Source organism: Phalaenopsis equestris, unplaced genomic scaffold, assembly GCF_001263595.1.
Source record: "Phalaenopsis equestris unplaced genomic scaffold, ASM126359v1 Scaffold000271, whole genome shotgun sequence".
Classification (NCBI taxonomy): domain Eukaryota; kingdom Viridiplantae; phylum Streptophyta; class Magnoliopsida; order Asparagales; family Orchidaceae; genus Phalaenopsis; species Phalaenopsis equestris.
In genome coordinates, this window is record NW_018164713.1 from 227,296 (window position 1) to 241,617 (window position 14,322).

The 14,322-nt window shown below is 38.4% G+C and overlaps 1 protein-coding gene across 1 annotated transcript in view; it reads left to right on the forward strand.

The window, feature by feature from the left end:
• The window catches only part of LOC110024720 (calcium sensing receptor, chloroplastic), a 30,495-nt gene extending 18,280 nt beyond the window's left edge, over window positions 1-12,215 (forward strand). Inside the window, exons 3-6 of the mRNA XM_020724847.1 lie at window positions 11,030-11,222; window positions 11,318-11,459; window positions 11,541-11,672; window positions 11,759-12,215. Coding sequence (XP_020580506.1) covers window positions 11,030-11,222; window positions 11,318-11,459; window positions 11,541-11,672; window positions 11,759-11,996 — 705 coding nt within the window. The 3' untranslated portion in view covers window positions 11,997-12,215. The remainder of the gene's footprint in view (window positions 1-11,029; window positions 11,223-11,317; window positions 11,460-11,540; window positions 11,673-11,758) is intronic.
• Window positions 12,216-14,322: the final 2,107 nt, after the last annotated feature.

Sequence of the window (14,322 nt, forward strand, 5' to 3'; positions counted from 1 at the left end):
TTAAAGATGTGGATGAGTTTTCCCAAGAGTTGCTTATGCACCCCTCCAAAATCTGGCCTTTTCCATTGTACAACTACACATAACCGTCGATCCCGCCGTCGGCGACCTTCTGGAGATTTTGTCTTGTAGCCTCGGGAAAAACTCACCGTCGGCGGCGTTGATGGCGTCGTCGGCGCCCTAGTGTAATTCTCCACATTTTGGTCATTTTTGCTTCAAATTTGCTCCTTTTTGTATCTTTTTGCTCCATTGACCTTAATTCATCATTCCTGCAACAAAACATTAAAAATACCTTTCTTTAAAGTGCAATATCATTAAAAACAGTATAAAAGAGTTACGAAAATTTCAACATATTTTACTTTGGTCAATAGTCTTACGCTTGCTGTCACCAAACCCTCTGTGGCTTGTGTTTTAGTTGAGAGAGATATCACTCAACCAACTCTTAATGAGAAATGGATAAACACAATTCCCAATTGACATTATTCATAACTAGTATTGAGAAAAAGTTGAAATAGAACCACATCCTTCTTATTGCTCTCATTGTAGTATGTTTGACCATAATTCTACTATTTGCTATTGCTTGCATTCTCATTTAAAGCTGAATATCACTAAAGATCAGCCACCTACCATCCTTGTTGAGAAGACCCAATCCGATCCTTTTTCCAACATCGCAGTTCCACATGAAGAATGCCTTACTACAGATACAGATCCAAATGTGCTGATACCACTTACTGTTATTGAAGAAAACCAACTTACATGTCAAGACACACGAGAGTGCTTCTTTGACCCGATAGAATATCAGCTGATGCAACAAGTAGTTATTTCATTGTTTAACAACCTACACATTTTATGCACACTTCAGACCATTATGCTGATCAGGTTTGCCAATCTTCGGATGTGGAATGACATGTCTATATGAGGAGAGAAAAAGAACGGAGAACGACTCGAGCTAGGGAATCTATTGGATGATACATTGATTATTATTGACAATGACACTCATCTGACCAATTTATTAGCTGACTCATTCCCTAGAACTAGAGGCAGAGGCAAAACAAAATCGGGTCGCTCTCCAGCTACCTGATACTCTTCTTTTGGCACATTTTGGTTTTTTATTTGGATCTCTTATGTTTTTTGTTGTATTTTCTCCTTTTTGAAACTATTTGATTTGGTGGTTTTTGTGTGGGCTGGGTGACATGTTTGAGATCTTCCAAAAAATCTATCTGAACCCTACTTTTTATTTAATATATTAGCCTTTTGGCTTTCAATAAATAAATATATATATATATATATATATTTGAAAAAGTCCAAGGGCTATAATATTAAAGATAAAGATACAGACATGTTTGTATGGTGGGCCTAAACTCCCAACCCACACGGTACAACATACATCAAAAAAGTAAAAGATGGGTACATATATAAATAAAAGAAAAAAACTCAAAAAAACCATCTAGACGCTGAAAAAGTGTGGGTCATTCCAATCTAGTCTTGCCTCTGGCTCTAATTCTCGGTAAGGATCCAGCTATCAGATTGGTAAGGTGCTGACTATTACTCGTAGTAACCAAAGTATCATTCATAAGACTCCTGAGCTCTAGTAGATATCCATTCTTCTTCATCCATTCTATATCCATTCTTCTTCTTCCTCATGGAAGTGTAAACTTGTCATTCCTCCTCCGAAGAATCAGCCTGATGGGGTATAGCTGAAGCAGAAGGATTACCAATAGTAGTACCCACAATAAGTTCTCGAATATGTGAAGTATGAGTTGCCGCTACACCAGATATTTCTTGAAGAAGTGAAGCTGCGAGGCTCTTCTGATTATCAGTCTGAACACCATCATTTATAGGTAAGAGTCCATCAGTATTATTTTGTATGGATTTTGTAGGTGCCGACATCTCATCACTCGCAGTAGCAATAACAACAATTTTATGGGGGGATCCTCAGGGGCAACAAACACCTCATTTCTGGTAGTATCATCCTCAGGTGAAATTAAAATGTCCACAGCAGTGGGGTGTTGACCTCGCTTTCGGTCAAGGTGTAGTTTTTTCTCTTCTTAATAGCCTAGGATCTAGCCGTAGGACCTTTCTGTCGACTACTTCTAGAAAACTAGTGAAGGAGCCCTCCCCGTTAGCAATTCTGGACTTTTCTTCGCTCGACTTGACGTTCCATGTGGTAGTTTTGACCACTATTGCCTAGCAGGTAAGACTATTCCGAAGGAACTCAGGGAGCACTCCTATAAGACTGACATCCTTATGATTGATTCTACTCGTTGATTTGGTGCCGCTGCGCTCTTCGCCGTCCTGTTTAATCGAATTCGAACCGAAATTTTGATATGATTCGGACTGCGACGCGTTTTGGTCCCAATCGTCGATAAAGTTGTCCAAACGACTCCGGATGACGAAACAGACTGCGCCGACGCGTTTGGAACGTCAATTTTGCTTAAGAAGCACGTTCGCTTCATTGCGACGGCGCGTCTTGGGGAAAATACCTATTTAAGTATTAATTATAATAATAAATAATATTTTATTATTATAATTATAATTAATAACTTATATTAAAATTCTTAACCTAACTCCATTTCTCTCCTTCTCCCGTTAAACCATCGGGGTTTGCCTCTCGCCCGAGCCTTAGCTTGCCCCGCCTTCCTCCGTCTCGTTCGTGAGCCGGTTGACGCCTCTTGCGCACGCGTCTATGAGACCCATTTCCTGCAGCAAATCCTTATCTCTTTTCTCATGATGTCGCGGCCTCTCGAGCCGCAAACCCCCCATGTGCGAGCTCTTATCCCTGCTCCTCTTTACGACGATTGTCTCCCTTCTTCCCGCTTCCCTCGCCTCTGGTCTGCGGTGGGTGAGTTTTAGCGAGCTCCTCTTCTCCCTGATAGATATATTTATCCCATTTGGAGAGACCCAAAAGAGAGGCCGAAATCTTTCTAAGGGAGAAAACTCTGCTCTTTTTCTTTCTCACTCACTTCTTTGATCTTCTGGTGCTTGAATTGATTTCCTCTTGCTGTTTCCTCTTGCTGTTGGCTGTTGGAGTAATTGAAGTTGGGGAGTGCATTTAGAGTTCTTGTGTTACTTTCTTTTTGCTTCAAGGAGGTACCTTTTTCTCTTGTGCCTTGCTCTGTTTTCGGTTTTACTCTATGCCGAGTCTCTGTTAGCTTGGTACAATGGATAATGTGGCATTTTAGCTTAATGTTGCACTTATATTTTTGAAAGGCATGTTACTCCAACATCTAGAGATGGAAGTATGAGCTTGTTCTAGGGATTGAATTTTATTATTTGCTTAAGATGGTAGGAATATATCATGATATAAGTTTTTCCTCTTTTCTCTATTTGCTTGAGATGAAATTATGGCATATTTCCGTTATTGCGAATGAGAAGGTTGAAGCATGGCTTTGAGACAATGTTAGCTCATCTTGCAAGCATGTTAGGATATGTATCATGAAGCTCTTCATTTATTCTTATCTAGTATGAGACATTGGAAGGTTTATTTGGTCTTTCACGCATGTAAGGGCTCGGTTTTTGGCTCCCTGTGTCTTTTCCTGGCTCGAAATGCATGTTATAAAAAAAAATTAAAATTATTTAATTTTGAAAGCCCTGTAGCTTGCTTGGACTCTGTTTTGGCTCTGATTGTGGCTCGGTTTTAGCCTCTATTGGGGCTCGGTTTTGCCTGATCCAGTCCTTGGTTTCTTTTTCTTTTTGCATACTTGTAAAGCTTATTTTGGCATGAGATCTGTATGTTGTTGGCTACTCCAAGTCGAATATATGTGCGGGTTTATCCCCAAATGATTTAAAGTTGGTGCAGGGCGTGGTTTTACTTGTTCTTGGCCCTACCCGAGAGTTTGGCTTGGTTTGGCTTTGCCTTTTCTGGACCTTACCCGAGAGCTGGTTTGGTGAGTGGGCTCGGTTTCTTATTCTGGGAAGATTTGGGTGTTGAGTTTATGAAAACTTAGGTTTTACTTGGGTCATGGACTTTGCCTCATGCCTTGGACTCAGCCTAGCCCGTAAGCCTTCCCTTCCCCTTGCCTCGTGTCTTGGCTTTGGTCTTGACCATGAACCTCTTTTGTGTCTTGGGTTTGCCGTGGCCGTGAACCTCTTTTGTGCCTTGGGGTTGCCTTACTTGTGCCTTGGGTTGTCTTTGGTCATGGGCTTTAACAGCTGTCCCTTGCTGCCTTTAGCCGAGAGCCTCTTTTGGCCTTGGATTTCTTTAGCCATGAGCTTTAATAGCTCCCCCTTTCCTTTTTGTTTCCCTGGCCGAGAGCCTTACCTGCTGTTCATCTCTTTGTAGTAACCCCGGTCGTGAGCATGTATTTGGTTTTATGGGAAGATTTTATGCTCATCTGATATGTGAGGCTATGGATTAATTTGGAAGTTGGAAGATTTTGATATCAACTTTGGGATTTTGGGAAGATTTGCAAGCTTTATTTGGGGAGAGCATTTGGTTGATTTTATTAAGCCTACGTCTTTGGGGTTTGGAAAATCAGCGCAAAGTGACATTTTATGTTTGTTAGGAAAGACCTCGGGCCCTACTTTTTTAGGTTTTTTCGACAGGAGTTTTTGAGAGCTGACCCATTCTCCTTTTCGGTGTTTTAGATGGATCAGTATCTCCTCTCTCTCACCCCATTTTTGTTCTTTTCTTTCCTTGCTTCTTGGTTCGGTTTTCGATGCTTATGTCTGATGCATAAGTGTCCACATATAGCCTTTTGTTATACGTGAAACCATCAAGCAAGGTCGTAAGTAGTTTGTTTTGGGGCGTAGGGTGTTGATGATAAAGGCACATCGAAGATAGAGCAGAAAGATGCCCTATCCTATAACATCAAGATCCAGACATTTGATGAACAATAGGATATGGTATCCTTCACCGACATAAGTCTAGCGGGAGTTGGCTCGAACCTCCTCATATGATTGGCAGTCCCACGCCCGACAATGTAATCGACTCGCGGACAACGAAAATTTCAAAAAAAAAAATATAATAAGTTTTGATAAACCATTTTCAAGTAAAAACATATTTTTCTACGGAACAAAAATTGATAACTCTTCTTTGCATGTTTAAAATTTGTGTGCATGTCAAAAACATAAATTTTAAAATACATTTTTTTTAAAAATCGATTGTCCACCTAATGAATACCTGTTTAGGCTGGAAAGTAGCCCTCTAGGTGAGGTTCATGACACACTTCTAGACGAGTGGCAGATTCTATACATTCGGGTGACCGGGTAGCCTTCGTGGATCCTCGAGAATAAATATATCTGAGCCTAGTCCCATACGAGTGCTTGTGCGGTCCCCCTTACCTGAACTTTTTGTTTTTTCGAAGCTTTGGACAGAGCACTTGTGTTTCTTTTTGTTTCTTCAAGATTTCTCCGAGATTTTTGAAGATGTTTACTTTAGTCTTTTTCTCGTTGATTTTCTCGAGATTTTGGTCATGAATCGTCGTTACACTTTTCTTCGGATTTCCCGGATGACTTTTCTTCCAGATTTCGCTTTTTGCAATATATTTCAACTTGTTATATTTAAGAAACAGTGGATCCCACGGGCGTACATGTTCGTTTTACATTTACAACATGTTTTCATATTATTGTTCCTACCTGCTACTGTTCTGTACAACATGTTATAGTATTCTTGTTTCTTCCCGCGATTTCTACCCGCGATTGTTCTGTAAGGTATGTTACACTGTTCCTTTTACTGTACTGGCTACCGCTCTATAAAGCATGTTATACTGTTCCTTTTACTATACCTGCTATTGTCATGTATGACATGTACACTGTTTCTTTTATTGTGCTTTCTACTGCTTGCCCTGTACTGCACATTTTTATATTACATAGCCTTAAACATGCCTTTTTTCCATATAGGATGTTTAAAGGATTATTACCATAGGGTCGTTTGATTTGGCATCATAACTAGAAAACTTAAACTCGACACGACAAGGAGCTTGGAGTTAGCGCGGTGGGCAGCACGACCATCTTCAACAACAGAACATGTCTCACCCAGTTAAACCATTCCTTTCCTAAAATTAAAACAACAATCCATAGGATTTTGAGGTTGTTCGCCTAGCGCAACATAAATCCTCAATCTTTTCGTTAGGTAATCGTATGACTCTGCTGTACGATCTAAACCCTAACTCGTTTCAGGATTCTGAGGTTGTCGTTCGTTACGACATAAATCCTCACATCTTCCAGCTATTTGTGTGAGTGTTTCACACAAGCGTTTCACACGAATGTAAGACGAATGTAAGCCCTAATTAAATAAAACTGGCAGGATAAAACATTTGAATATTCCTCTTCGAAACTGAAGCCAAACAATAAGGTAGACTGGGAATCCCTCGAGGATCTCCTCTGGATCTATGACATCCCCTAGTTCTTGTTCCTTTAGATCCTGTAATAAATTTTTCAAGTTTGAATCATTCTCTTTTGCACACCTCTTTGTCTATTTTCGTTGAAGAGTCCTACCCTTTAAAATTCTTTGAAGATAATAGTTCTTGAACATAATTTTTCCTGATTTTTATCGAGAGTATTCATAAGTGATTTCAGTCATTTAAGATGTAATTAACTATAGGGGCTTGCCCTTGTAGGATATTTAATTTTTCATATTACATAGGAGAATTTTTCGGCAAATAAAACGGTTTCGCAGACCAAACAGACGTCATATATATCTTAGTTTATCTGATCGGGCCTCATCCTCAAGTCTTGTGTTTATCCCTCGGATATAGATACAGGATTTGAGGTAAAGCGCACTTTCATTTAAACTATGAAAAATATGGGGTCAGTTTGATGTTCATACTTAAATCTATACGTCCTTCCAAGGCGGGCGACGAGATTTCAATTTCGGTGATCGACAGCTTCTGACGGGCAACTCCCCCAAACAAACAAACAAACCAACCCCACCACACTTTTCCCTGCCGACATGGGGTTAGACCCATCCTTATTTACTTGAACCTTAGATTTCAAATTAGGATGACGTTTGTGGCATTTAGCAAGAATATGACCAAACATCTTCTAGTGGGCTAGTGGGTACAATATGGGGGATATGGGGGTTTGTGTTCCATGACGATTTGTTACCAATATCCATTATGGGTTATGCCCGGCCAAACTTCAGTAATATCAGGTAAAGTGATATCTCTTTCCATAAGTATTATGGCCACCGAGGGTCTGGGTAGGTTGAAAGTAGGCAGATCTCGTTTTCTAGTTTTAGAGGATCTCCAAAAATGACCTCAATAGAGTAGAGAACCTGATGGTGAAAAAAATGCAGCTTGAGACCAGGTAAACTAAACCATATCGGTACAGTGGGAGTTTCATGATTTAGGTCAGAATTAGGAGACCACTTGAGTAACTTCATTGATTTGCCTTCGATATTAAGATATTTCTAGGAGAAAATTCTGGTGTAGTATTCAACCACTGTTAGTTGGATCAATACATTTCTCCTATCCATGAGTCCCACTTTTCACATGTCTACTAGTTTAAGATCATCAACATTCTTTCTGATAACATCCATAGGAGGGTGTCTCAACTGAAATTTTCCAATAAGAGCAAACTTGAATTTTTTAATTAGAGTAGAAATTTCTGATTCAGAGAAAAAGATTGCTTCTTTTCCACCTTTCCTACTCCCCTTCTTAATAAAAGAGAAGGACAATCATCAACACGAGATTTTTTATAACTTGAGGGGAATCCCACTGTGGGCTCCACTTGAGGATTACCCACTATGTGGGCAAAGGAAACTTTGTCCGGCTCCACCATAGAGGAAGGAAAGACCATCAGAAATCAAAGGCTTTCGTTAAACTACTGCCAAGTGCAGAGGAGCTCTCGAGCGGGAGCAGAAGCAGCAGCGCCGAAGCCGAAACAGGCGCAGAAGCAGAGCAACGCTGAAACAGAAAAAAAATGGGCGCAGACGACGAAGTGCGAGGAGCGATATTGAGCAGGTGTAGCGATATCGAGGGACGACGACACGCGTAGTGGGCAGCGACGTCGACGCTGACGAAGACGCAGACGAATGAAGCGAGAGTTGACGGCAAGGGCTCGGATTGGCTCAATATTCAAGTCATATATATATTTATTCACGCGATAATGCTAAACCAATTCAAAAAGTAAACTTAACAATTTTCTTACATACTCAATAGCTGTAAGTGGCTCAATAACAAAAAGAGAAAAAGAACAAGCACAGAATATGCGATAGAAGCAAAGCATTTCTCCAAATAAATAAAACTTTTTCACGTGTCATTTATATATTACGAGAATAACGCAGCTACATTATCTGTAAATCTCACAATTGCAATAAAATGTAAAAATGCTACTAACGGCACCAGAAACCTAAATGTAACTCCAACATCATCTACAAAATTCCATCCAAAGATGAGATTACTCTCAATGCATGCTACAAGCCTGCAGCTACAATATTTTGGGGTAGAAACACGATAATCTCACAATTTGAACATTTTTTTATCTCTTTTCTTTTAATTCAAAGGTGTCAAATAACATATTCAATCTTTGGGGGAATATTAGAACTTAATTTTACATCAAGGTTTCTTTACTCATCTTTTCACGTAAAAAAAGTGCACATAGAATTTTTTTAATATGCTTAAATTTTTTTTTATATTAATTTTAATTTGTATCTCAATTTTTCTAAATAATGTAAGACCTGCAATGCTCTATGGTGCTGAATGTTGGCCTTTAAAGAGAACCATGATAATAAGTTAAGTGTAGCCGAGATGAGAACGATTAGGTGGATGAGTGGCTTTACACTAAGAGACAAAATGCAAAATGAATATATCTGTGATAGGGTTGGTGTAGCTCCTGTGACGGACAAAATTAGAGAAAGTTGTCTTAGATGGTTTGGTCATATTAAACGTCGACCATCTGATGATCCGATTAGGAGAGTAGATGTTTTAGATTCGAATTGTGTTAAGTAAGGCAGAGGTAGACCTAGGAATACTTGGGCTTATTGTATAAAAAATGATCTTAGCTTACTAGAACTAATTGAAAATATGACATTAAATAGGACGCAGTGGAGAAAAGGATTCATGTAGGGATTCATGTAGCCGACCCTATAGCCGACCCTACGTAGTGTGATTAAGGCTTTGTTGTTGTTGTATTTATTCATTATATGCCATGATTTACATTAGAGTTGTTAAAGTGTTTATGACTATACTCTTATTCCTATTTAACAACACTTTTAAGATTGTTTGTGATTAAAACTTCTAATTTTACAAATTATAATTACATTTTTAAAATATGTATTACTATAATGTTAACAAAAAGTGTTATTATAAGATCAAAAGTAGCACTAAAATGTTGCGCTTTATCAGACTTCAAGTTATTATATAAATCAAGTGGCACTCACTTTTTATATGTGTGAATGTAATGACCGAAAACCAACAAATATCAATTAAATTGAGTAAATGAATGACAGAGAAAAAATGGAAATATAATTGTGAATTTTTTGTGAAAGACAGACGATTGGCTTGCCCAATAGGCGGCAAATGCTTGTGAATGACAACGAAGCAGGCGGACGGGCGGCGAAGTAGGTGGATGGGCTATGAAGCAAACAAATTGGATATCCTCAATCAAGCGAACAAGGGTACTGCTGGGCGAGGGTGTTGGGATGGGTCATGGGATAAGATTTTGTTAATGTTAATACTTATGTTTTTAAAAAATAAATTTGAAAAATTGTGGCCATCCTATCAAATTAGATTTGACTATGGAAGTGCCAGCCGATTCTTTCAAATCAGAACCGGTTCATTAGTTCTCCATTAGAACCACTAGGTTTTTTGGGCGATTCAATGCAGAAAGGGTTTTTTTCAAGGACAGGGCCAGAAGGTCTGGTTTGGTTTTCAAAACCTTCATTTAACTTAATCAAAATTTCTGGTTTTTAATCTCTTGTTTCAGCTTATTATAAATATTTCCTTCACTCTTTCTATAGTTCAAATTCTGTTATATAAATGAATAAAATATGTAGCTTTTATTTTGCTCACTATTCTCTTTGTTAGACTTCAAGCCTTTATATAATCATCGTAACTCTTGGTAGTATTCAATTTCTGCTACCCCTAAAAATATTTTTCTTTTCTTCAATAATCTTTATGCATCCTTTTTGTATCATCAAGTTTCCTTCTAAGTTTTAGATTAGTTCTAGACCTCTTGAAATAATTACCGTGATATTCTTGATGAAACAAGTCATCTTATCTCACATCAAATTTTGCTGAACAAAAGGATTTCAATTTGCTTCTTTAGCAGCCTATCATGAAACCTAACATTTTTTTATCTTTTAAATTCTACCGCCTTATTCTATTACCATTATTATTTTGTTTTGTTTTTTTATACGTTTATACATCCATTTCGTCTTGTAGCAGCATCACATTATTTGTGGCAAAGCCATACATTCTCATAGCATATCACGAGCTACACACATATCAAGGTGTTTATTAATCATATATCATGTAACTCAGTATAATTATACAGAAATAGTTTCATGTAGAATTATGCTTAGCGCATGTTGTAGAGTTTCACTTGCATGTAACACAATATTAAACAATTTGTATGTATCATCTTACCATTCAAATCACATCATGCAAAGGGAGTAAAACTTTTGCTTCATACATTAAATCAAAAGATTATCCATTTAAGCAAATTTTCTTCTGTGGTCTTTTCCTGGTGTTCAGAGCATTCACACAAGCTTCATCAGCCTCAAACAAGAGAAATCCTCCTCTTTTAGGTGTCACTAATCCAAGCCACCATTGACCCTAAGATTGTTCTACCATGCATAGTCTTTCAAGACCACATGGCGTCAAAGTAAAATTCACCGCATGCACTAATAACTCCTATTGATGCGTTTGTATTGCTTTATTTATTAATTGTTGCGGTACAATATGATTGTTTTGAATATCATCTTCTACTAAAGGGGGCATTATTATTTTTTTTCATAAAATTGTTCTGCGACATGTATGTCTATTTCGCAGGCTGATGGGTTCCTCGTGAAGATTCTAGGAAATTATTTACAAATGAACCTCTATTGTCGTTCCTGGGAACTAATATTGTTTTATTTTTCTTATGCTAGAGTGTTGCTGGTGCTGCACAACAAACAACAAAAGTAATTGAAGGAGCAAAACCAGTTGCTTCTTCAACATTTGAAGCAATTACATCTACAGATCCTTCAGTTATTGTTATCTCAGCTGGAACACTATTTTTGGCATTCCTTCTTTTTCCATTTATATGGCCAATTGTTTCTTTCAACTTGCGTGGTTACAAAGGTAAGCCACTCTACCTACTGGAAGATCGATCTCATGTTTCTGTAAATTAGGCATACTTTCTAAATGAGATTGCAGCATAATTCATGTTTTACTAGGTAATCTCAGCCCTGCACAGACTCTAGATGTGCTATCATCACAAAATTATATAATGATTGACATAAGATCAGAGAAAGACAAAAACAATGCAGGAATTCCTCGTCTCCCTTCCAGTGCTAAGAACAAGTTGATCTCGATTCCGTAATGATTTTTCCATCAACCTTCTCCATTTTCTCCTGTTAATGTGTGGAAAATTCTTAGAAGACTGATTTTTGTTTTCAGGTTAGAGGAACTCCCAAGCAAGCTTAGAGGCCTCGTTCGGAATGTAAAGAAGGTTGAAGCAGAGCTTGTAGCTCTAAAGATATCTTATCTAAAGAGAATCAACAAAGGCTCAAACATTGTGATAATGGACTCGTATGTGCTTTCTCCTTGTGCTCCGAGTGATTGATTCTCTCATATATATTGAAATGGATTCAGATATTCCAAAACACAACAAACAGGTATTCTGATGCTGCAGTGATTGTGGCAAAAACACTCACTAGCCTTGGCTTCAAGAACTGTTGGGTCATGGCAGATGGCTTCTTAGGAGGTAGAGGGTGGTTGCAGAGCCGGCTGAGCGCTGACTCGTATAATGTATCTCTCACAGAAGTTCTTTCTCCTTCACGAATCATACCAGCTCGTTTGGGAATGACAAGCACAACCTCAAGAAAGCTTCTTCCAGGAACTGCTGACAACTGAGGAACTATCCATTTGCTTCACATGCGTGTGTATGTAGATTACTCAACTTTAGTTTAGTTCCATTTGTTACTGTGTCCTGTGTGCATATGTTCATGTTTATCATTGCATTTTAGCAATTATCTGAGTATTTCAAATAACAATTGCAGTGAAGGATATCATCTAATAAACCATATTTGACTCCATAAATGAATGCGAAGTTATGGATAAAGCTCTCTTCATTGAGGGATTATGGAGTTTGATTCTGACTTTTTTGATTCATTTCAATTTGTGATTCATTAAACTATTTCTATGATTCACCTTGACCTTGAGTTGGCTGGATGTTTGTGCACTATGGAGGGTTGGGTAGATGTCACTGCAGTCTCTTCTCCGGAGAAAATTACAGAAGTCAATTTTCTTGGTGGGAAAGGCCTACCACCAAGGATGACACCTGAAGAAAAGGAAAAAAAGGTCATTGGTTTTAATGAATAACCAATGCTCATAAAAAATGCTCCTACATTGGATATGTCTGCAGGCAATCAACAAAAGATCAATTTTAACTGACACGGGGCTGGAAGGGTACCCCGAACCAGTTGGTCTAAGTGGGTGAGGGCCGACCGACCCTCTTTCTAGGGCTAGGTTGTCACACATTCCTAAAAGCAACAAGGGTGTTTTCGTTTGTTTTTTTTATTAAGTTTAGGTCCTTTATTGATTATAATATGCAGGCATTTTTGTATTATGGGTCTTTTGTTTATTTGAGTTTTGTGAGGGTCTGTGGGTCTGTATTCATAGTGTTGGGTGGTGGCGACTGCATTCTTCCCTTAGTGGTGGTGACATCACGGGTCTTCTTCTTTTTTCAATCCTTCGAGTGGTGATTTTTGTATTCCGATCGGTTGCGAGAGTAGAAAGCTCTTGTATCTTTTATTTGATTAGTTATTCTCGTCTTTGTTCTGGTTATTTTTGTTTGTGTGTCAGATTGCTTTCTTGGTTGTTCATGCTGAATCTTCTCCAACCTTGGCTATCCTTGATGAATCTTCCCCAATCCCCTTCTCTGATATCATTTGATACCATAGCTAGTCTAACCCTAATTTCATTCTACAGTTACCAAATCCCTCCCAAATCTAAAGCTACTAAACCAATGTTAGATCTTGATCTATGATGTTCAAAGTCAACAACCGTGAATAATTTTTTTGTACCTTAAACCAGCCCCATATACCATCTTTCACCTCCCAAATCTAAACCCACCAAGCCATAACCAAATCTTGCCTAACCCTAATTCCCCCTTGCTGCTTTTCAAAATCAACAAACTTAAATAGTTTATTTTACCCCTAAATCAGTTGCATACACCCTCTTTCACCTCCTAAATCTAATCTTAGCCATGGCAGCAAGGATACAAGTGCTGAAAGTCGAAAATCCTCCAATACCTGGAGGTTACAACAGCTCTGCCACCTTCAACATGGCAACCTGACGTCACATCATGAGGAGTCAGAAGCTTCGGCAGATGTGGTCGATGCTCCACCAATCTCAATAGATTGATGTGGGGCGGGGAGGGGACTCTGGACCGGTTCGGTATAAGTTGGGGAGGTTCGATATCATTAACATTTAGCTAATCAGAGAGAACTATTAGCCAATCATAGCATGTATGTGCTTTTCTTATCTAAAGAGATAAGAGAGTCATTAATTAAGTCTTTGCTTGATCCAAAGATCCGCTTAATTAAGTAGGCAGTAATTTCTTAAGAAGAAGTCAACTATTTTAAGGATATTCTTAGAATCACATTTTCTTGTGAGGATTTATTCCTTGTGCTAGCTGATCATAATTGCTCTTTATACATTTCTATAAATATAGAAAATTTCAATCAGTCCAAAATTTTGGTTGATTTAGGTGCATCGATCAACATAATGGTCTTAAGAAACCTCACCTAAATGTAAATACATATAAACCTAGCTTAGATAAGATGATGCTATGCAATTTTAATGTAAAAAGGGAAAAGGGGCAGCAGTCTCTTGCTTTGAGATCCCTGTGCTTATATTACAGCTGATCATATTCTCTCCTTTAATCAGTCATGTTACTGCCCTTAACCGGATGATTAATTATAGATGAGACTCTTTCAATTGAGTTTGAGTGGAGTCATGGAAATGCCTATGCCTTCTTGAAGTTACCTAGATCATGACCTGTCTTAGGAAAAAAAATATTACATCAGTACTACGCACGTAAAGTACATGCCTTCTTGAAGTTACCTAGATCATGACCTGTGTTAGGAAAAAAAATATTAGATCAGTACTACGCACGTAAAGTAACGTGCGTAGTCAATGAAATCACGCCATGATACCTCGCGCGACAGAGGAAAAA